The sequence below is a fragment of the Anastrepha ludens genome, chromosome 3 (genome assembly GCF_028408465.1).
Source record: "Anastrepha ludens isolate Willacy chromosome 3, idAnaLude1.1, whole genome shotgun sequence".
Lineage (NCBI taxonomy): Eukaryota > Metazoa > Arthropoda > Insecta > Diptera > Tephritidae > Anastrepha > Anastrepha ludens.
The window spans coordinates 133,247,678-133,272,761 of NC_071499.1; the positions used below are offsets into that span (position 1 = coordinate 133,247,678).

The window sequence follows — 25,084 nt, forward strand, 5'->3', positions numbered from 1 at the left end:
ACACACATTACATATATGATTAAAAAATATAAAAGATTCTGGTTCCAATACGTTGGTAAATCGGCTATAAGGAAGAACCAAGATATATGCATATCTTTATATATTATCCTTATCGCCCACATACGTTCAAATCGGAACTGCAGTCTTTTATAACTCTTAATCTAATATATTGTACATACATAGTAAATAACAGTTTCCAGTTCTGGAAGTTCTTCTTCCATAGGCAACAGCTTAACGGATTATGTGTGTCTTTTGTTAAATACATATTAGTCAATTGTGTGTATATTTTTCAATCACTTTGCAAGCATTCATTTAAATTGTGATAGTTTATTGTTATACATAAGATTACTTTTTATAATACTTTACTTTAAGCTACAGCTTTCCAATATTATTTTAACATATTTTACATTTTTATTTCTAATATGTATCTATAACTGCTTTAATTGTTATTATCACTTAAACGACACGTGTATACGTATATTAAAATATAAAGCTAAATTCTGTCCCACAAATACCCACCATATGTTTCTATTTAATCACATAATTATTTGTTTATAGTTTCTATAAAATTATAATTTTTCTGTTGAACTGGCATTATTTATTTATGACTTATTATTATTCACATCACACTTCTACTCCGCATTTTTTATAAATAGCACCATAGTTTATAAATAAGTTTGGCATTAGTCATATATATTTTGAGTAATCTCGCTTTGATCCTTATATAAAATGCGTAATTTGGACCAAAAATCAAGAACAATAGTTTTGGAAATAAAAGGCAAATCAATGAAAATCCACACAATATTTGAATTCAAAATTAAAAAAATTCGGTTGAAAGCTAAATTCTGTCCCACAAATACCCACCATATGTTTCTATTTAATCACATAATTATTTGTTTATAATTTCTATTAAATCTTATATCATTTATGTACATTTGATATTCATGCATAGCAGTATTTATTGTCAGAATTATCTTATGAGACTTTACTAACCTATCTTTTCAAATATATTTTTCGTACTACCTTACAAAACTTCCTACTACATATAATGAAAAATAACTGCGCGACAACATTCAGATCCGATATGATGACGAGGATGAGGATGAAGGTCCACAACCGGATCCTACACTTGAACAGGGCGTGCCAATACCTGTTCGATTGCAGGGCAGCTTCCCACCGGAACTGGCCTCCACTCCTCTCGAGGATATTGACCCGTACTATAACAACGTACTGGTAAGTCTAATAACAATTTCCCACAAAACATTAAATATTAAATGGAGTTTACAAGTACGTGTGTACAACTATCGTGTATTCTTCTTGCAGACCTTTGTAGTTGTAAGTAAGGGAAAAGATATTTTCCGCTTTTCTGCATCCAAAGCAATGTGGTTGCTCGACCCGTTCAATCCCATACGTCGCGTAGCCATTTACATTTTAGTACATCCGTTATTTTCGTTATTTATAATTACAACTATTCTGGTTAACTGTATTCTGATGATCATGCCGACAACGCCAACAGTCGAATCCACTGAGTAAGTATAACCTTCCAATATTGTTCCTTCACGTGAGTTTATAAAATTTATTCTTGTCTCAAATGCCGACAAATGTACATATATAAATACATCATAGTATTTGTAGGCTGACACACATATGTACATGCACTGGTGTAAATTTCCCTTTATAATAGTTTTGCCAACTAGGACACGTTTTAATATATACTCGCATACTTACAAAGAACATATAATTATGTACTTAATAATGAACTTTAATTATACTCGTATGTGTATGTTTAGATACGTACGTAATTATTTACTTAAACTACAAGTTTTTAGATTACTTAACCACTTTTATTAGCGAAAATTGTACTTGTAGTTGAGTTGTACGCATTTATTTATCAAGTAAAATTGTAAACACTTATACATAAATGGTTATCCATAGGTTAAGAAATAAATATATACTCATACATAATATAATTATTTTAAAGTAATTTTTATACATTTTTAGTCTTTGAATCGAAAATATTTATCCTTCGATTATGTATGAATAATTATTTTAATACTCGAATGATGGTTCTAAGTACTTAGGTAGTTTTGTAAAATACTCAGTACAAATTTTTAAATCAAAGTAAATATCGAAAAAATAGTACGGTACGAATATATTACAATATATGTACAGTATTTAATTTAGAACTTTTTGGTAGTGAAAATTATTTACCGATAAATACATTACAGTTTCATTAGTAGTGTTTAGACAATAAGAAAAAAGAACCTACGAAATACTATCATTTGAATACATAAACTATAGTACATCTGTGTTTATATTTCTTGAATTACTTAAATGTGTGTACTCAAACGCCATTATTTTGTTTTTAGATAATACCATTCATGTTGAGATTAATGTCCAAATTCAATTTGAGGTGAATACTTTAATTAGTAACATTAGTATCTAGATTATTTTTATTCGTTTTAATATAAATTCCATACGGTATTCATTTTATAAGGGTACTAAAGTCAATATTAGTAACATGTAGATTTTAATATATAGTGAACATCGCATACTACAACATATTTACTATATACGAGTACTATGTACATAAATACGTACAGTAATAAACAAATTTAAATCTTTTTTCTCACTCATGAGAAAATAGATATGTGCGCGACTAACTACCATTGAGTAAATTTGGCATGTCAAGCACAACATGCACAACAAGCAATGCTATTGAATTCACTCATTCTGCACAAAATAACTGACGGCGGCGTTGGTCGAAGATCGAGGCGTCAAAAGTGAAAATCTTGGAAGAATTTGAAGCGCGTAAACGTAACACCACGCCGGAGGCAGAAGGTGCACTTTACGTTAACAAGCAATAGGCATATAAACGAATGCATCCATAGATTTAAAATCGTGGAAAGTATGCATTGAGGGAAATAAACACAAAATCTTTTTCGAAGTCTGAACGAAGAAGCGAAGAGCTACTCGAATTAGTGAGTAGCAACGTATGCGACCTGTAATGAAATGAAAACTTTATGAAGTCTGAAGGCATACGTCACGAATTTACCCTCGAATATACACCGCTACATGCCCCAAAGGAAAAACCGAACGCTCTTAGAAATGGTATGCTATATTTTGATCCAGTCCGGCCTTTCCTCCATGTTTTGGGCAAATTACATACGAAATCGTTGCCCAACTCAGAGCATGGGTGGTCAAACATCGTTTAAGACGTGGACTGAGCTTGAGGTAGAAGAAATTGAATCAATAAATACGAAAACCGAAAGCGACGATGATGACAATACTGAAGTTCTACTGAAGAGATGCAGAGGGCGTTCGCAAAAGTTGAAAACTGGAAAGAAGGGTAGACCACGAAAAATACATTCATACACAGTTGCGGCAACCAGTGCCCATACCACGTCAAGTGGCGAAGAATTTCATTCAAGATCCAGAAAACTACACACATGCGTTGAGGTGCTCCGAAGCAAACAAATGGAAGCAAGTTATGCTTAAGGAATACAACATGCTATTGAAAAATGGCACATGGCAGAATGTCGAACGCCCCTGTGGTAAGAAAATTATCGAACCTCAAATGGACCCTAAAAACGAAACTACGATTTGATGGCACTATAGACTTTCGAAAAGCCCAATTGGTTGCAAAAGGGTTGACTCAAAGAGCCGAAGTCGGTTACGACGAATTTTTCGCGCCAGTTGCACGTTTGAGTTCGATTCGAATACTGATGGCCATACCTAGTAAGCTGGGTTTTCAGGTGCATCAACAAGATTTTGTGAGCGCGTACTTGAACGAGAGAATCGACACAGAGATCTGAATGGAAATGCCAGTTGACATCAAAAATGTACTAAGCACGACCCAAGCAAAGAGATATGCCGACAATAAAGTATGCTTACTAAGAAAACCACTGCGTTGATGGTACAAGCGTCTTGATGAAAAATTGAAGAAAGAAATGAATATGATTTCATCGAAATGCGATCCGTGCGTGTACATATCGAAATATAATGGCAATTTAACATTTATCGTCTCATCATATCATCAAGCAACCGAAGTTCTTTAAACCGAATAGAAGGAAAACTAGCATCAACCTTTGAAATGAAGGACTTGGGGAAGTTAATGTATTGCATCGGGATCGAATTTTTCCAGCAAACGACCACCATCTCGCTGTCTCAATCGAAGTATGTATCGAAAAATTCAACATGATTGAATGCAAACATGTAAGTACTCCAGCGAATTCAGGACTCAAATTGAGGAAGTGCATGCTTCCGACCACCAAAGAAGAACAGTTATTGTAGAAGTCAAAACACTTCCGTACCAGAATCTTATCAGAGCGCTTATGTACTTAGCGTATTAAGCTAGTTCAATACCAGCTATGGCAAAGAGCATTAGGTGACAGCGAAGTGGGTTTTTCGATATCTTAAACACACGAAAGATTTGAGTCTAGTATTCGAGTCATTTCAAGAAAACTTGAAGGGCTACGCGGACGCTGATCGAAAGTCTTACACCGGATTTGCAATCAAATATGCGAAAGCCTGTATTAGTTGGAAGTTCCGTAAACAAAAAACTGTGGATGCATCCAGCCGAATATATGGCTTTGTCCGACTCAGCAAAGGAAGCCATATATTTGAAGCGATTTTTCTGTGACGTGCTGGGCGGATCCGTGTTAATCTACAACGACAATCAAAGTGCCTAGAAATTATGCAGAAATCCAGTTGTCCACAACCGAACGAAACATATCGACATACATCATCACTTCATTCGTGAAACAATTGACATAGGAGACATACAAATCGAATACCAGTGAACTGAAGATATGTTGGCGGTTATATTTACCAAGAACCTAACGGAAGAAAAGCATGAGAAGTGTGCCGGGCTACTCGGATTGAGCTCCATCTCGAATCAATTTTGAATTTAGTATTGTTTGATCATCAATTTGCGGCCTCGGTAGTCTAGGGTAAGTGCACTAGCCTGCCCTCCCAGAGGTTGCGGCTCGCACTTTTCCAAATTTACCTACTTTCTAAAAAAAAGTATTATTCCTTAAACCCAAAAACGTATTCTTCTACTCCCGCAAAATAGTCAGCGCATTATTTGTATTGTGTCTGCTAAAACAAGCAAAAACCAAAGAAAAACACACAGTTTCACATTGCATCAGTGGCACTAGCAAGAGGAAGCGGTCAACCGCGGTAATAGCGCAGACACATCAAGTTTAGTGAAGTCTTCAACCATCTGTGCAATCCTTCTGGCAGAAAAATGTGAAACACAGATGGCGCTCCAATCAGTAAGAAGGTGTTGTTCCTAAGCAATGACAAGTGGGCTCTCACACCATTTAGGACTCCCGGAAATAAAAAAATAAACAATTCTTTGACCATTCTATGATATGTAAAACGTATATTATAATTTAGCTACCATTTTGTGAATGATGCCAGATTTGAGAGGAAGTGTTAGAAATTACCTATCAAATTTGTCATCAGCCTTATTCATGCAATGTGGCAACCTCATTCTTACACATTCCTTTCCTTCTCTTCTTCGTTATTCTCTAATAAATGTTAGTAGTCGTGAAATCATTGTCCCGCATATTTCACAGGAATATTTGAACAGTATCAAATGAAAAAAAAGTGCTCACAAACTTCAAAACTAATGAACCAATTTTATTGAAATTTCACATTATTAATTTTTTCTATTGGTTGACTGTGCATCCATTAGATAACCAATATTTAAAAATAGCTGTTTTTCTATGACTATTATTAAACAAGTATTCATGAATTCTCTAGACTTTTTTGATTTGATATATATTCGTCATGCCATGTAATTTTATACAATTGGGATATTTTTTCACGCTGGGTCCTACGATACGTACATATGGATTTTCTCATGTGTGAGAAGTAACGTTACACCATGTACAAAAACAAACCTATCCCCATATGTATTTTATATTTGTTCCATTGCCAAAAATCTGCTGTAAAACAGTTAAAAAAGTAAATTAAAAATTCATTGTTACCAAAGAATGATAGGTTTAAACAATTTGTAATGATGATTAGATAATAATAAGAAATAAATTAAATTGTTAAATGTAGCCTCCGAATCGTGCGATAAATTTCAGATAAAGTTTCCCCAATCTTATTAGTAATGTGTAAATATATATGTATATACGTATAGTTTACAATAGCGAATAGGAATACCTATATACATACATATATCGTAGAAAGGAGAATATAATCATTAAATGTATGTACATATTATCATTTGAAGTTAACGGACTAAACATTTTCAGTAGAAAAATATTAATATAAATTATGTATGTAGAATTAAAATTCACTTTTGATGTAAATCAGCAGTAATCTAGCGACGGAAAAAGTAACGTCATTTTTTTAGCTGATGTCAATATTGTCATCGTAGATTTGGTTATTGAATGAGTACCCTAGCAGCGGAAAAAAGCAAATGAACCAATAAATCTAAGACAAATATTGCATTGTCGCCATTGACTACAGAAATATAAACACGTACCTATAAAAAAATGTTTAGTAAAATAAGTTAAAACTTGCTCATAATATATGAAACTGAGCGGCTGCTGAGTTTTGAGCGTCAGGAACAACATCCACAGTCGGAAACCAACATCATGAACCGGAGCTCATGGATAGCGATGATATGCTACAGGAAGGAGCAATCGAGTACCATTTAATTATTAAAGTCAATGTGTTCAGTAGTAAGGTCATAAGTAGCCTATGCATAGTAAAATGAGACGGAAATACATCAAATTTGTAATATATAAGTGGTGTGCGAGGGAATAAATATTTTGACATTTCAATGTTATTGAAAGCCAACTAGTTTTTGCTAGAAAACATTTATTTTAGGAGCAAATCATATTGTTAACTTAATTAATTTATGTAGAACATATCAGAAAGTATTTTCGTTACCGATCATAACATTAAGGAAGCAAACAGTAATATTTTATATCAAAATAATTTTCTAATAAATAAAACTATATATATTTGAAAATAATTTTAAGGTAAAACTATAAACACATTCTAAAAATAAAAAGTTATTATAATTAATAATGCTTATAAAATAACACAGGTGAAAAAGTTCAACGTGAAGCTACAGAAAAATTTAAAAATTCGTTTTTAGGGTGATATTCACCGGAATCTACACATTTGAATCAGCTGTTAAAGTGATGGCACGAGGTTTCATTTTATGCCCGTTTACGTATCTTAGAGATGCATGGAATTGGCTGGACTTCGTAGTAATAGCTTTAGCGTGAGTTTATAATAAATAATATTTTACTAATTTTCAGTTACCATTTTATAGAGCGTCCTTCTTTACATATTTCAAATCACTTTTATTTCGTAAGCCATGCATTTACATTAGCTATACTTATTTAACATTTTTCGTAAATTGACGGAATTTTTACATTATCTATGATTACATATGTATATGCATTGGTCTAGTTCTAAATCGTCTGTAATTTGTAACGATCACATAATGTTTTAGTAAAAATCCTATCATTTACTCTCCCATAACTATACTCCTAAATAGCTATTCCTCATTTAAAAAATAAAAACAAAAATAAAAATTAAAATATTAACAAAAATTCTATATTGAATCAATATAGCTCAATATAATTCAAGGTATGGGAGCAAGAAACGTAGAATCAATATTTTTATACATGTATCCTCACATTTAAACCGAATTCATATCAACTTGACATACCTACTTCCCTTCCTCTTTCAGCGTTTTAGAAAATTATTACTAAATTACTATAACCAATTGTGGAGTTAATGTTCATTACACTAATAATATGCTCACATATACTCACTCAAAAGCATTTTGTTTAAAGCTATTTTATGTAAATATGTATATTTCCAAAATTTGACTGTACATAAACTATAGACGTGAGAATGTGCATATCTTCTAAAAATTTTACACACATTTTTAAGTGAAAATACATACACATTGTCTTACGCATTGAACATGTATATTCATTGAGTAAAGTAAAGTAAAGCCAACTAGTTTTTGAGTAAGACCAACGCTTAGCGTTTTGTGACCTCCCCGATTATTTTTTAAGTGACTTTCATCAGGATGAGATATTTACAACTGCTCACAATTATTTTATGCAAAAAAAAAGAGAATTATTTGCAAATTAACTAACAAAACGTTTGTATTTTATTCCTTCCTTTGTGTGATATATCTTTCGCATTGAATGTTCTTCTATAGTTATGTGACTATGGGTATTGACTTAGGTAACCTCGCAGCATTGCGAACGTTTAGGGTCCTGCGAGCACTTAAAACCGTAGCCATAGTGCCAGGTAAATAAATTAACTTGTTTCGATCTCCAATAGGAATATATATTACATTGGCAAGTCTTTACATTCCATAAACGAGCCACCTCTTACGCTTATTATTCTCATCCTTGCAGGCTTGAAGACAATTGTCGGAGCTGTCATAGAATCAGTAAAAAATCTGCGTGATGTGATAATTTTAACAATGTTCTCGCTGTCAGTTTTCGCGCTGATGGGGCTACAAATTTACATGGGTGTTCTAACACAGAAGTGCATTAAAAAATTTCCCTTAGACGGTTCATGGGGAAATCTGACTGATGAAAACTGGGACTATCATAACCGTAACAGTTCAAATTGGTATTCAGAGGACGATGGATATTCCTTTCCTCTCTGCGGGAATATTTCGGGAGCTGGGTGAGTTACTTACTTACGAACTTTGAAATATCGTATGAAAAAATAATCAGAAAAGCTTTGCAAAATATTTAAAAATATAAATAATATGTACCCGATCATGTTCTTGTTTTTAAACATTTTTATCTGTTCATGTATAGGCAATGTAGTGATGAGTACGTTTGTCTGCAGGGCTTTGGCCCAAATCCAAACTATGGATATACCAGTTTCGATTCATTCGGTTGGGCTTTCCTCTCGGCGTTCCGTCTAATGACACAGGACTTTTGGGAAGATTTGTACCAGCTCGTTCTTAGAGCGGCTGGTCCCTGGCACATGCTGTTCTTTATAGTCATCATCTTCCTAGGTTCATTCTATCTTGTGAATTTGATTTTGGCCATTGTTGCCATGTCTTATGACGAATTACAAAAGAAGGCCGAAGAAGAAGAGGCTGCCGAAGAGGAGGCGATTCGTGTAAGTAGTACTATGCATGCGAGTAAATATTTTCAATTTTAATTTGGCACCGAGCAGCCAGGCTCGAGCAGGCCGATTAGAGTGGAAATATTTACTCAACCCAATGAGTGTTGAGTCGTTTCTTTTGTCTTGACTATAACAACTGCTACTATTGTTAATAATTTACAAGTGGTTTTTATTTAATTATATATTTGTAATTTACCAACTACTGGATAACTGAGTATTACTAATTCATAGTGAAATAAACCTTAGCAGAGGTTACATGTGTATGTAACGCATCTACGACGATCCGTCATGATGGCGATGCTAAAAATAATTACCTTGCTTCTTAGTTTGTTGTGTTTCGAGTTATTTTTACTTATAACAATAATATGCATGACACGCACGGTCCAAAAAAATACATCGAAACGACGAATGCCAGCCTGACATGAAATTTCAAAAAACATTAATTATTGCCAAACTCTGACCAAAAAATTAGTCACAACTCTCTAACGGTTAAATGTTTTTTCAATGCTTCCTGAGCTTCGTTAAATGGACCATTTTTGATCGCTTTGGTGGCTTTAAATTTTTATTTGCGTAGTGCGCAATTTGACGAGTTCGAACGCACTTTCGGTTTAAATCCCTCTTCCTCAATTAATATGTTCTTGTAGGAAGCGGAAGAAGCGGCAGCAGCAAAAGCTGCCAAATTGGAGGAACGAGCAAATGCGGCAGCCCAGGCGGCAGCAGATGCAGCTGAAGCAGCCGAAGCAGCTCTACATCCGGAATTGGCAAAGAGTCCTACTTATTCGTGCATTAGCTATGAGCTCTTTGTGGGAGCCGAGAAGGGAAACGATGACAACAATAAGGAGAAAATGTCAATACGCAGCGTTGAAGTTGTTTCGGAGTCGGTGAGCGTTATTCAAAGACAACCAGCACCTACCACAGCACCCGCTACTAAAGTCAGAAAAGTGAGCACGGTAAGTATATTGCAGCTGGCTGATGTGCTTTCAAGTTGGTATTTTATTTTTTCTGCTTGGCCACCTTATGATCACATAATTAATTTCAATTTAATTATGGTATATGGTTTAGTTACAATTTATTTTCCTGACCTTTCGTTAATTTATTTTCCAGATCTTTCGCACTCTATTTGTTTACTTTTATATATTTTAGTTAAACTTTTATCCTTTTATTTTCAACTTAATTAAATCTCAATTTAATTTAACTGTTTTCTTGCTCAGTTAAGACACTTAAAAATGTATCACTTTATTGAGTTGATAAGTTTGTACCCAACATTTGTTCAATTTAATTTGTTGTTTAACATTTTGTACCGTAATAGCATCAATTTTATTAGTTATTTCAAAAAGGTTTTTGTGTTATTGCATGGTTTGGAATGCTTGTTGTTTTGATTCTTGCCCCCAGGCCGGTGCGCACGGGGGGCGGGGTTGAACCCTGCAACGCACCCAGACGAAGTTTTAAAAAATTTATTGACATGAATCGATAATCGATATGATAAAAAATAGGCATTTCTGAAAAAGCCTGTTTGACTTCAAGATACAAATATATATCCTTGACTTCCGTTGTGTTGTAATCTCGAGTTAATCCACATAACAATGCAATTTTAATTAGATTATACAAATCTGTATTGCTAACAATCCCGAAAAATATTTAATTTCGATCAATATATAATATTTATTGAATTTTTTTCTAGTATTGCTCCCTGCGCAGAGAAGAAAAAATTATGCAAAATCTCATTGTTTATAATTACTTTAAGAAATGACACAATGTAACGCTTATTGTAACATTTTTCGGAAACCCCCCCTAAATCTGAGGGTCTGCGCACCGGCCTGCTTGTTCCTAAATTTTTTTCATAACTCAGTTACCCCTTTGGACATGATATCTTCCTTGGACTCAAGCTAATTGCATATATGTATACCGATTTATATGTAAATATACTTAACCGTTTGAGTGCGATTCGTCGATATAGCGACGATAACAAATTACTCCAAATTTGCGGCGCGTTGCTATAGCGACGATTGCATCACTGTGCATTTGGCGTTCGGCTAGGAACGTGTTGAATATTATTTTGCGATATTTATAAAAAATTTATGTCATATAAAAGTATAAATTAGTTGAGACCGTTAAAAACAATTTTTATTTTTCGTTCAATATCGATATTTTGAAAATAAATTGCGCAAATGTGTAGTATGTAGTGTAGAAGGATCTAAAAATCCAAAGCGTTCCCGGCTAATATGCAACATTTGCAAAAAAGGTGTGCATGGTACATGTGTGGGGAACCACAAATGTGCCAAAATTTGAATAATAATGCCGGAACTTGTTGTAAAAAAAAAAAAAAGATGATATTAAAAAAATGTAAATCAGTTTTTCTTATAATCATAACTAATAGTTTAGTCTACAAAATAAAAATAAAATTATTGAAATATATTATGTAATTTTTTGTGTTCTCTATGCTTATATTTGTAAAGCCATCATATTTCAGTTTTCTTAGACCAAATTTTGCTTCGCAATTTTCGTATGTATTAAAGAAAATCGCTTAGCACTCAAACGGTTAAATACTCTTAAAATTACCAAAAAATGTCAAGAAAAAACGAAAGAAATAATGAACTTGTGACAACATTAATTCAAAAGAATGTTTCCATTCAAACATGGAATGCAAGCGCGAACACTTAAAGTTCTTTGTTTTTGATGATATCGACGTTATTGAAAATGTTAAATCAGAAAACTCAATAACTCTTATTATTTATCCACACACTTACTTATGTTTATTTATACATTCAAAAATAATATATAGAAATGAAATCTGAATAAATGATATCGTGGATATAGCATCTCGAAATAGATTTCGTCTAGAATTTTATATGACAATTTTAGAAAAATTGTTTGCGATACCAAACTATAAATTTTTATTACTCAGGGCTTCCATCTACACCTGGCGATTTTCCGAAATGGTTCTCTAACTTCAATGAAATGTTGCATATATGCTTATAAAGCTGTAAATGAAATAATAGAAAATTGGAAAAACTTAGATTCATATAAGTCTGCCTAAGTCTAAGTTGGAGTACCATCTATGTCTGCAGAGTTTCAATTATTACTTTTGATTCTTTTATTCTGGAAAGAAATTCATTGTCCTCCTATTGTTCATGCCATTATTGTTATAGGTATATCAATATTTCATTTATTTTGTTAATCTACTAGCTACATTTATTTCAATATGTTTGCATTTTTCTTAATCATTTTTATTTTAATTTATGTTTTACAAAAGTTTGCACTGCCGTTTGGTAGTTTCTAAAGCAGCCCGTAATTTATCCATTTAAGTGAAAGCTGCTTTTGAGTCCAGTCATCATAAATTTAATCTGTATATTCTTATCTAAACGCTTCCAAAAATTTTCCTCACCCCATTTTCCTTACTAAATTGCAACCACAAATTATATCTGCTTTATTTGGTTTGGTACATTATTTGATTTTGTATTCTCCAAAATTTAATATTTTTGCTATAAATATTTTTGCATTACGTCGAATTGTTCTATTTCTTTACCTGATTGGTAATATGAAGTAATTTTTCTTATAAAAATTAGCTTTTGTATGAATTCGAGTCACAATTAAATTGATTTAACTTTTCGGCTACGATATATTCAATTGTACTGAATTCACGGAAGTTTTAGGAAACCCGAACAAAAATTAAACAATTTGAAACTTTTGAATGTTATAATTGAAAAAAGTTAAATTAATTTCGGTCCATCAGTTTTGAAGGTAGGTGTTCTTTTTATTGTATAAACATACATCCAATAATCTACAATAATACAAAAAGTTTTTAAAGGAAAATGTACCTAATCGGAACAATGTTACTGAAGCACATATGTAATTATACACACACACGTATGACACTCAAAGCAAACAAACAACACAATAACTTTCAATCAACACACTTACATAAAGCCATTCCTAACACTGAAGATTTCGAAGTTGTTTTATTTAGAATCATCCCTTTCTCTCAGTACTTTGCAGAAACTTCCTGCAAACTTGTTTTCAATTGTTATTCGATTTTAAAAAGAATCTCTCGTCATGTACATATTTCTACTTATAATTTGTATTAAAGTGTTTAATAGCAAAGTTTAGAGAGATATTTTAATGAAACTAATATAAAAAGCGGCCGCCGTAGCCGAACGGATTGGTGCGTGATTACCATTCGGAATTCACAGAGAGGTCGTTGGTTCGAATCTCGGTGAAAGCAAAATTAATAAAAACATTTTTCTAATAGCGGTCGCCCCTCGGCAGGCAATTTCTGCCATGAAAAAGCTCCTCATAAAAATATCTGCCGTTCGGAGTCGGCTTGAAACTGTAGGTCCCTCCATTTGTGGAACAACATCAATACGCACACCACAAATAGGAGGAGGAGCTCGGCCAAACACCTAACAGAAGTGTACGCGCCAATTATTTATTTATTTATTTATATAAAAAGAGAAAATAGCTATAACTATGAAACTAATATAGAAAACTATGTTTATGGGCATTTTCTGTAAATCAATTTAAAATGATTTTAAAGTTCTACTTGATATTAAATAGTTTTATACTTTTGTACCTGTCTTGCTATGCTTTTGCCGCGTTCTAGGAATGCTGGTTTCTCTATTAAAGGTGCAGACATTTATTCCTAAATAATTTTACTGTGGTTTTATTCGTATATCCAGTTTGTATTCCCAAAATACATATGTATACCAACTAGACCAAACATGGCAAAGTCGTACATATAGTATGTCATACATATTACAATAAGTAGTTTCCTCATACTTTCTTTACAAAACTAAAACGCACTTTTGCAAACACAATACAATGACCATTTTGGAATAAAACACGGATATTGTATTATAGATGTTTTGGATATGGATTTTTTATTTACATATTCTTTTCTATTTCTTCTCTATATATTTTTTTATTAAAAAAAAAAAATAGACATCCTTATCCTTACCTGGTTCACCGTTTAACATACGCAGGGGATCACGTAGCTCACATAAGGTAAGTGCTATTAAGCAACACAAGTACAACACCCAGCATTAATCATTCGCCATGTCAGATCTTGAGTATGAAATAACAGATGCACCTCTTCACCTTACCGTACATGTTTCAATGTACAGAAGGAACACTTCTGTTTTTATGTTAAGTGCACTGCCACCAATAACTATTTGCTATGTTACATACAAACACATCACATAAAACACTTATGTATGTAGATACGTAAATATAGCATACATTGCCCATGGTGCTATGGCCATGGTGAAGTACCATCAAATCGAATAATTACCATCAAAAAACGTTCATAAACTTATTTTTTAAATAACAATGTACCTTGTACGTACATGTATATTGTTATTAATTATGCAATATTATACTCGTATGTACATATTTATCTCAATAATATAGTGTTTACATAAATATGTTTGTCGTATTCATGTTATATACAATATATTGTATGTATTAAGTCCATATCAGTCATGCTATTTTTACAGCGAGTTAGAAGGCCAAATAAATTTGGAAATATAATATTTAAACTTCCACTCTTGACCAGCTAATTTGCTTTCGTCAAATATTTTAATAAATATCCTTTGTATGGACATAATTTTTCAAGTTGGTTTATATGTATTTCGATTTTAACCAAATTAAGTCGTATCAGTTGTTTTTAAAATAATTTTTTGAATTTGAAATATTTATAATTATCAAATCTAATTTCTTGATATATAATTTGCTTACATCGTTTTCCACAATCACCATGTTTTTAAGTTTTTTTATAAAACCTTTTTTTATCACAATTCTAAATACTGTGTTTATGTACAATAGTAAACTTCATTTAAAAATATTAACGTGTGTTTACTTGCTATCAAAATGTCGCCCTTAATATGTAGTACACAATTCGAAATGGGCGTGGCCGGTTCGGTATTCCGGGAAGCGATCGAAAACCGCTTGTACTGTCAACATATCAGGATGCGCAGCAGCATTTGCCATACGCCGATGACTCAAACGCAGTTACGCCAATGTCCGAAGAGAATGGTGCTATTATCGTACCGGTATACTATGGCAATTTAGGTTTGTACCATTTCATATATGTAAATATTTGTACACATTTTTATATATTTGAAGTTTGATATATGTACAATTACATTTATATAAATAACAATTGATTTGTATACATACATATATATATAATAGGACTATGAATAAGTTCGTGCGGTTTTTTTTCGAAATTTGAAACTTTATTGACGTAAAATGGTTACAAATTTAATATTCAAAATATTGTCCATCGCTTACTACTACTTTTTCCCATCTTTCTGGCAATTCACGGATTCCCTTTGTGAAAAATTCGGTCGGTTTTGCCGCAATCCACGAATCGATCCATTTTTTGACTTCATCGTAATTACGGAAGTGCTGGTCAGCCAGGCCATGTTGCATCGATCGGAAGAGATAGTAATCGGATGGCGCAAGGTCTGGACTATACGGCGGGTGGGGTAGGACATCCCATTTGAGCGTTTCTAAGTATGTTTTGACCACTTGTGCAACATGTGGCCGAGCATTGTCATGTTGCAAAATAACTTTGTCGTGTCTATCGGCGTATTGCGGCCGTTTTTCTCGCAGTGCTCGGCTCAAACGCATCAATTGTCGTCGGTAGACATCCCCCGTAATCGTTTCATTCGGTTTCAGTAGCTCATAATACACAACACCCAGCTGGTCCCACCAGATACACAGCATAACCTTCAGGCCATGAATATTCTGCGCCGACGTCGATGTTGAAGCATGGCCAGGGTATCCATACGTTGCCCGACGTTTTGGATTGTCGTAATGGACCCACTTTTCATCGCCAGTCACAATTCGATGCAAAAAACCCTTTCTTTTGTGCCGTTGAAGCAGTTGTTCGCATGCCATAAAACGGCGTTCAACGTCTCTTGGCTTCAATTCATACGGCACCCAATGGCCTACCTTTCGGATCATTCCCATGGCTTTTAAACGTTTGGAAATGGTTGATTGATCAACTCCCAAAGTTTTTGCAACCTCTTCTTGCGTTTGAGCCGGATCTTGATCGAGCAATTCCTCCAATTCGGTATCCATGAACTTTGGCGGCGCACCCTCGCGTTCTTCGTCTTCCAAGCCAAAATCACCACTTTTAAAGCGTGCAAACCACTTCTGGTACGTTCGCTCAGATAGAGCATGCTCACCATAAACTTCCACCAAGATACGATGACTTTCGGCTGCTTTTTTCTTCATATTAAAATAATGAAGAAGAATTCCCCGCAAAAACACATTATTTGGCACGAAATTCGACATTTTCAAGTGTGGTAAAAATATTGTTGTTTACGCTTCAAATAAAAAACTTATACTGACGTTTGTGCCTTACGACAGTAGCTCTCCAATGAATGTTTGGAAATGTGGATCGATGAAATAATAATCAAGTTACGCCATCTGTTGTAAAACCGCACGAACTTATAAATAGACCTATTATATATATATATATATACGAACTAGTGCTCCTATTTGTAGCGTGTGTCTTGTTGTTGTTCCACAAATGGAGGGACCTACAGTTTTGAGCCGGTCCGAACAGCAGATATGAAGATATTTTATGAGGAGCTTTTTCATAGCAGAAATGCACTCGGTGGCTTAACATTGCCTGACGAGGGGCGACCGCTATTAGAATAAACCTTTCCATTTTAGTGTTTTATGCACGGAGAATTGAACCTACGCACTTCTGAATGATAGTCACGCACCAACCATTCGGATACGGATACATATATAATTTATGAAGATGTAGCAACATGAGCTTATGTGAATTAATAAATTTTTTAGGTTCCAGACACTCCTCATATACCTCGCATCAATCTCGCATCTCTTACACATCACATGGTGATCTGTTAGGGGGTATGGTTGCTATGGGAGTCAGCACGATGACCAAGGAGAGCAAATTGAGAAGTCGTAATACCCGCAACCAGTCAGTGGGTGTATCGAATGGCACCAGCTATGCCGATACAAATCATAAGGAACATCACCGGGACTACGTAAGTACCATTGCTTAAGCATGACTAAATACAATTAATAATTTTTTCACTTTTTTAAGCAGGAAATGGGCCTTGAATGTACTGACGAAGCTGGAAAGATAAAACAAAACGACAATCCTTTTATCGAGCCCGTCCAAACACAAACCGTGGTTGACATGAAAGGTAAAATAACAAGATTCAAAAGATTTGCGCGACTTAACTTATAAAATTAACTAAAATTACAGATGTAATGGTTTTGAATGACATAATAGAGCAAGCCGCTGGGCGGCATAGTCGAGCTAGTGATCGTGGTGGTAAGAAAATAATTGCATATTGTTTTATGTCGGCAGTTGTTATTTTTGAATATATTTTTTGTTTGTTTTCAATTTACATATAACTTGCATTTGAAAACCATTTACCTGTAAATACAATTTATGTTATCGGTAATTGCAACAAATTACTACGCCTCATTTTTAAAATGTATGTATGTATGTATATATGAGGTTAATTGTAATTTACATACTGTATAATTAAAACTTCAGGACTGGAATTTAGTGTAAATACATACATACATAGGTTTATTTTTGCAGAAAATTTTTAAAGACATATTTTTAGAAATGTGCATATTTTAATATTAAAAATGCTTTGAGCTACTTTCAAAATAAAGCCCGCCTACAGCTAGTACTAAATTATAATTAATGTTTGTTTTGTTTATTAATGTTGGAAGAATTAATAATCAATATACATACATATGTACCTATATTTCATTCATACGTATTTACATATATGTATTTGTGTATATGTAAATATAGTCAGTTAATTTAATGTTTTTTCAAAACAATTATTTTTGTAACATTTAGTTGGAAAATTTCAATTAACGTGTTGCTATTAATTTAAAATCCTACAAATTTCTAAATAATAAACGAAGCACTTTAACAAACAGGCACATAACAGGATAATGAGTGTAATAAATGTTTTGCATATGTTTTGATAAAGAAAAATCTTTTCAGGGCATGCTGTTTTCAATTCCCTTTTGATATCATCAAAATTTGCAATTTTAGACACCTGGTAACGGTACAAAATAATGCTCAGATAAACATCATAATTGGGAAATATCTATATGCATATACATATGTAAAGTATGGAGTTGGTTTTCGTGTATTTGTGTTAATCTTTAATGATCATAACAGCAAAAAGACTGACGAAAAAACTGTTACCAGATGTCTGGCGCAGAAACCTTGACCATTTCCTGCTATGCATATGTTGTTTGTTACCTGCTTAAATATCTTTCCTAATGTAAAAGAATATTCAGAACAAAATTGAAACTCATGTCACAATTAAGAACATGTATGTATATCATTTCTATGTTGCAACGTTTTTATGAACTAAAAAAAATCTATGAACTTGAAGCTGAAATTACTTTACATACATATACATATGAGTATATGGGTTCTTTGAGCAGTTATTATCATCTCGAAAAGAAAGGCATCGTTATGAAGTTCATCCATTCAAAAATGACAGTAGAGGATTCAGTAGAGGAGTAAAGCTATCAAATCACCGTGATCGCTGTTCTGTCATTTGCATTTAATTAATATCTATATGTCTAATTAATTTAACCAATTTTTATTTATTTTTTAAAAATATGTATAAGTCTTCTGCCAACTATATGACTTCTTTGACTCGTCCATTTTACCTACTACGGTGATGCTATCAGCAACTTAATTGAAACAACACACTTTTAAAGCAAAGCATAGATACTTTTTGTAATGAAAAAACTCAGATACGCCAGATCACAGTCACTTGCACTTTTTGATTTTTTTACTCTCTAACTACGATTTGAACTTCGATTTTGAATGTGGCTTTAACTTTTCAAAGTCTTCTCTTTTGAATTCTTTATGCGATCGTTTTAAAACATACTAATTTTTAAATTTTCGATTTACTTAGTAAATGTATCTAAATAAACCAAAAAGCAAAACGTTCTCATAAAGAAAATTGCAATTAGTCAATTTTGTAGTGTAGATTTGGTTTATGTAGTTTTATCCATTTGTTATGGATTAGTTGCATGCTTTTCTATGATGAAAACTATTATTGCCTTATAGTTAAAATGTTTGTCTAAATTTTTGCTACGAATTTTGCTTACTTAAGAATTTTGCCTCGCATGAATTTTTAATTTATTTTGACGCCTCAACGAAGTAGGAACATTTTACCAGTTCCCAATTTTAATCAATAGTATGAAAATATATTACCGAAAACGCTTTATCAATATTACTTTTACAAGCGTACAGTTTTTTTCGCGCACTTGCAGTTTTATCAGCTTGAACAGAGTCATTTTTTTTGCTTGAAACTATTTTTGATTTGTATATATTTAGTGCTAATTTATACAGTTTTCTAACTTATATCTTAAGGATAGAAACTTAAGTACAGTTAATGAATTTCCTTTCTTCAGATTTGAAGTTTGAGTTAAAATCTATTAGTCGATAATTATATTGAACTTGTATACTATATGTTTGGCCTAATAACAATTACAAAGTAAAACTTATAGCGAAGGCATTATTAATTGATTGAATCATTTTTTAGTCATTATACTTGATTTAACGTGTTTTATACCAACGAACCAATTAAAACAATCGGGATTGTTCTTCAACCATTTCTTAATTTTTAAAGAAATTAATAGTGTAATGAAAGCTACAGAAGAAAATTTAGAAAAAATGTATTGTATTGCAGTGCAGAAGTTCTAACTTGCCTGTGTAAAATGGGATTAATATATCGTGCAACAACCACATGCAGAAACTCCACCTAGAGAAAAAATACTATGTCCTTTTATCATACTGCTACGAATTTGGTATGTTTTACTGGCAACACTGTCGGGTGCATGACGCTTGCCCTCAAACATTCATGCAAAAAATGTCATACGCCATTTGAATTGAGTTTTCGTAGCGTGCGCACGTAAATATGTCGTCTTCGGAAGATTATTTGTTGTTGTTGTAACTTGAATTTCTTCCGCACACTTACTCATCTCGAATGTCAGCACAAACTGAGTCACTACTGCTATTATGCAGTCTGCGACACGGTCATACAAAGCGAAAAATTCTAAAATTTTTGATTTTCATCATGCAAAAGACGACAACAAGTATGTGTGACACGAAGCAAGTACGTGTGTCACCCGACACGCACACATATAAACTGCTGGACATGCATGCACGAGCGTGCGCCGGAGCTATAAAACAAAAAGATTTCAAAAAGCGCGCACCTATTCCGCACCAGATGTGTAATCTTTTCCTTAGGTGCTTAATGTAAATTACAAAGGTACTGAAGGAAAGTGTTTATGTATTCTGAGAAGATTTATCCTTTATCATTAAAATTGTTATTTGTTCCGTCACATGTAGGCGCCATCTAAATTGATATTGGTCTAGCCGTCTTAATTGTTATTTGCTTCGCCACCTGGTGTGTTGATGCTTTTGTTTCGGTACCTCATTCGCGCGATATTGCCACAATTGGTTCGTGAACATTCGCGTTTTGTAACAAACCAAGTGATTGCAAGTGGCGAATAGTAGATGAAGTAACTGGTATAGCTAAACATATCTTGGGGGCGCTGGAATAGAGCTGCTTAAAATTACATTTGTTTGTAAAATAGTGAGTTATACCAGATTTATGAGATAAAACCATACTCGCTGGTAGCGAATCCTACTCGATAACTTTGTTATTGCTTTCACATGCAAATTTTTCGACAAGTAAGCCGAGCAGAGAGATAGCAAGCAGAGAAGAGGTCAAACATATATTAATGTATCTCGTTATTATAACATAATCATACCATTGAACAAAGGCAAGCGTGAACAACCCCAATATACAGTCTTTATAATAGAAGTGTGACCGGCAAAAATAAAAATTAAAGCTCCGTTTAAAAAAAAAAAATGCTGCAAGTAGGCGTATCTTTTTCGCAATAAGTGTTGTGCGATCTATTAGTTTTGTGAGAAATTTAAAAAGCGCACGTCGTTTTTACAAAGTGGGTTCCGCGTATAAAAAACGATTTGGAGCAGCGTCGCTATGTACACACCCTAAAGATGCAAAAATGCAGAAAAATATTTGAGGAAGTCGAAGACGTTCATAAAATATAAATTTAAATTTACCTAAAGGCATTATTAATGTCAGCTACGAAGATGTTTGGAAGAACCAGCAAGCCGTGGATTTTACAAGAACACAACGATCTCTAGTATCAAAGCTGAAAGTGTGAAGAGTGGAAATTAATACAAAGAATTATTACTTATTGTATTATCACCTTTATAAAAACGATCGTATTGCATACAATGAATATTATAAGCCCATACAATGCAGTTTGCTAAAATAGAATTGGTCAAATAGTATCTTAATTATGGCGGGCACGCTTCTATTAGACAGACTGTATATATATATATATATATATAGGCACATATAATTCCATAAACTGGATAGCTTTAAATTGCTTTCATTTTACCTTTAATCGTAGTCCTACATAAATCGTTAACTAAAGTATTATTTTTATACGATTTGTAGTTGCACATTTGGCAAATAAATTTTAATGGAATTATTTAGTTCAAAGCTTAAGCCAAATAATAATTAAAAAAAAAAGAAAATACTTTAACCATTTTATTTAACCCTATTTCACGTTAATGACGCAAAAAGCGCACAGGAATAAAATAAATATAAATAAATATCGAAAAGCGAAAGGAGCTGTGCCAATAAATAAAACTTAAAATCGACGAAGTCAAAGCTGGTCAAAATTAACTAATCTGTAACTTTATGGTTCAGTCTCCGTTTACTATTTCCCAACAGAGGACGATGACGAGGACGGCCCAACATTCAAGGAAAAGGCTCTTGAGGCTATACTTAGAGGGATTGACATTTTTTGTGTATGGGATTGTTGCTGGGTGTGGTTGAAATTTCAAGAATGGGTGTCGCTAATCGTTTTTGATCCCTTCGTTGAGCTCTTTATTACGTTATGTATTGTTGTGAACACAATGTTTATGGCGATGGATCACCACGATATGAACAAGGAGATGGAGAGAATATTAAAAAGCGGCAATTATGTGAGTTTTAGTTAGTTTCTGGGAGTAACTGCAATGAATAACATTCTACTTAAATATAAATATTTCAGTTCTTTACTGCGACTTTTGCCATCGAGGCCACTATGAAATTAATGGCAATGAGTCCGAAATATTACTTTCAAGAGGGTTGGAATATCTTTGATTTTATTATCGTCGCACTTTCACTTCTTGAACTAGGTCTGGAAGGTGTGCAAGGCCTTTCAGTTTTGAGATCATTTCGATTGGTAAGATTATATTTCAATGTCAGTTTAAACAATTTCAATGAAGCAAATACTTCATACTATACTATACTATACTTACAACATTTATTGTTAAATATTTGTGTACCAATAAGTATGTACTTAAATTTTATATTTATTAACCTAGTTTTATACACTTCTGAATCTTCTATAAACGATTTAAAGATATATAATTTTAATTTCCATATCTAAATCATACTATGATCCATAAATTGCAGTTGCGCGTTTTTAAATTAGCCAAATCGTGGCCAACGTTAAATTTGCTTATATCCATCATGGGTCGCACAGTTGGTGCCCTAGGCAACTTAACATTCGTATTATGTATCATTATCTTCATATTCGCTGTAATGGGAATGCAATTATTTGGCAAGAACTATACAGGTATTAGGAGCTCGTGTAAATTATAAAGAGATTTTCTGAATATGAGAAAGCAATCGCAATAATTTCAATTTTCAATTGCAGTTCTTTAATTACAAATATTGCATTAGAATCACCTTGTCTGCTGTATTAATTACAATTTTTATATGTACATATATATGTACATTAAATTCAAAGAATATAAAATAATCCAACAATTTAATATGTCTTATACATTAATGTATTTACGAGCATTTTAATATTTAAGCTTTGAGCACGTTTTTCTTTAAGCTTAAATTAAATATTTTTAATTTCAAGAGATTTTAAAATAACTCACTTGAAATGCTCATACCTGTATCAATTTATACTCCACTCCCAAGTATTTCAACAAAAATATACAAAGCCCGAAAGAAAACATCGCAAACTGCTTAAATACATACTGCATTTTGTTTCTATATTAAATATTGTAACAAGTAGGTACTTGTATAATACGAAATTAATTTATTCCAACACTTGCTACTTTTAAGAAAAATTATACAATTGAACTATTTGTTAATAATTTTCCTAACTTTTACTCTATAACGTTTTTTCCTAATGCTTTGCCCGGCTTACTACTAAATTTCATGCTAACCATTACCATGAAACCATCCTGGCACATTTTGACAACAATAAACCGCACAATTAATCACACTAATCGCATTGGAAAAATATGACATTTTGATGCGCAAAATTTGATTCAAATCTATGTGCCACCCCAACCTGAACTAACTCGAATTTAACTGAATCGGATTTACTATTTTCGAAATGACAGCTTCGTGTTTTTAAACTTGCTAAATCGTGGCCAACTTTAAATTTACTAATTTCAATTATGGGTCGTACAATGGGTGCATTGGGTAACTTAACATTTGTCCTTTGTATTATCATCTTCATCTTTGCTGTAATGGGAATGCAACTATTCGGAAAAAACTATACGGGTAAGTAGATCAAAATGAGGTTGCTACTGCGCACAATAGCCATGTTGTTGTTATAGTAATCTTGTGACGTAGGTGTTTATGCATATCTACTCTATGATTTTTTCGCACTCAATGATGTTGTTCCTCTCATACACCTATTAATTTTTTAATGAAAATAGATTCAATGTGTCTCATAATACGAAAGCGTACAATTCTTCTCAAGTACTATACCAACATTTTTTTTTTAATATTAGATTTTGAGCTTTTCGTTTAGAAACTTTGAGGTGATCCATATGGTGTCTTGATTTTTATTCTAAAAATTTAGCAAAAACAATTTTTTTCGGTAGCCCATCCCACTAATGCCTATCCCGAAATGGTATTTTCAGCAGCATTTTCAAAGAAAAAATCCACTGTCCCTCTCTGAGCATGAATTGGCTTTACGACTATCTCGCACGTGTTTTCCGATCCCCAAATGTAGCAGTTTTGCTTGTTAAAGTAGCCACCGGAATGAAAATGTGCAGAAAAGATGATTTTGTCTTCTTTTCAAGAAACGCCCATTTGGGCTGCATAACATTGACCTTGACAAAATATTTTTCCAATATTTCTAAACGTTTTTCACGTGTAAAACGAATCATTTCGTTCTGGGGTGATATAGTTAGTACTGACTTTCTGTCATAAATTTCAGCGGGAAAGAGCTGTCGCTGTAAAAATAACAAGAAGCAAAAACCCTATAATATATTATTATTAAAAGATAAAAACAAATAATAAAAAGATAAAAACAAATTTATATTAGATCTCCAAAAGCTACATATTTTCAAAATTTTAGATAACAATGTTACATTTTTTGTTAAAGAAGACTGTCACTTCCATGGAGTCGATACAATATCCATAATTCTGAAATGAATATCTGTAATATGCAATTGCTGCTTTCAAACAAACTTTCCGATTATTAGCATTAGTACTACTTCAAACTAAAGGAAAGTAAAATATTTCCACTAAATCTAAGCTGATAGTTTCAAAACGTATTGAAACATATTATGGTTTTCAATGTCACTCTACAATTTACTTTGAAATATCTCGTACATTAATTCAATTAATGAAAATGCCTGTAACACCCGTAAGTACTTTCTCCCTTGTGTTATCTTAAATACTTTTTTACTTTTATAAAATACATTGTATATATAGTAAAAAACGTAAACATAAAGATATATTTCTATTATTCTATGAGCGTATATATATGTATGTATAATCATATTTTTTTAAGTGTTATTTTGCCAACACTTGATTACGTTTTCTTTACGTATACATTT

General features: G+C 32.9%; 1 protein-coding gene across 46 annotated transcripts in view; it reads left to right on the forward strand.

The window, feature by feature from the left end:
- Positions 1-25,084, forward strand: part of LOC128859375 (sodium channel protein para) — a 65,858-nt gene that overhangs the window by 12,507 nt on the left and 28,267 nt on the right. For 25 of the 46 annotated variants that reach the window (XM_054096369.1, XM_054096366.1, XM_054096371.1 and 22 more), the window contains 15 exons: positions 1,078-1,233; positions 1,324-1,529; positions 7,124-7,252; positions 8,210-8,301; positions 8,412-8,688; positions 8,826-9,135; positions 9,786-10,091; positions 14,080-14,142; positions 15,027-15,207; positions 16,957-17,165; positions 17,228-17,327; positions 17,390-17,458; positions 21,930-22,207; positions 22,276-22,449; positions 23,633-23,795. In XM_054096369.1, the coding sequence (XP_053952344.1) occupies positions 1,078-1,233; positions 1,324-1,529; positions 7,124-7,252; positions 8,210-8,301; positions 8,412-8,688; positions 8,826-9,135; positions 9,786-10,091; positions 14,080-14,142; positions 15,027-15,207; positions 16,957-17,165; positions 17,228-17,327; positions 17,390-17,458; positions 21,930-22,207; positions 22,276-22,449; positions 23,633-23,795 (2,713 nt within the window). Of the gene's footprint in view, positions 1-1,077; positions 1,234-1,323; positions 1,530-7,123; positions 7,253-8,209; positions 8,302-8,411; positions 8,689-8,825; positions 9,136-9,785; positions 10,092-14,079; positions 14,143-15,026; positions 15,208-16,956; positions 17,166-17,227; positions 17,328-17,389; positions 17,459-21,929; positions 22,208-22,275; positions 22,450-22,682; positions 22,846-23,632; positions 23,796-25,084 lie in introns of those variants that run through there. The other 21 variants (XM_054096364.1, XM_054096377.1, XM_054096388.1 and 18 more) reach the window with 5 other exon arrangements.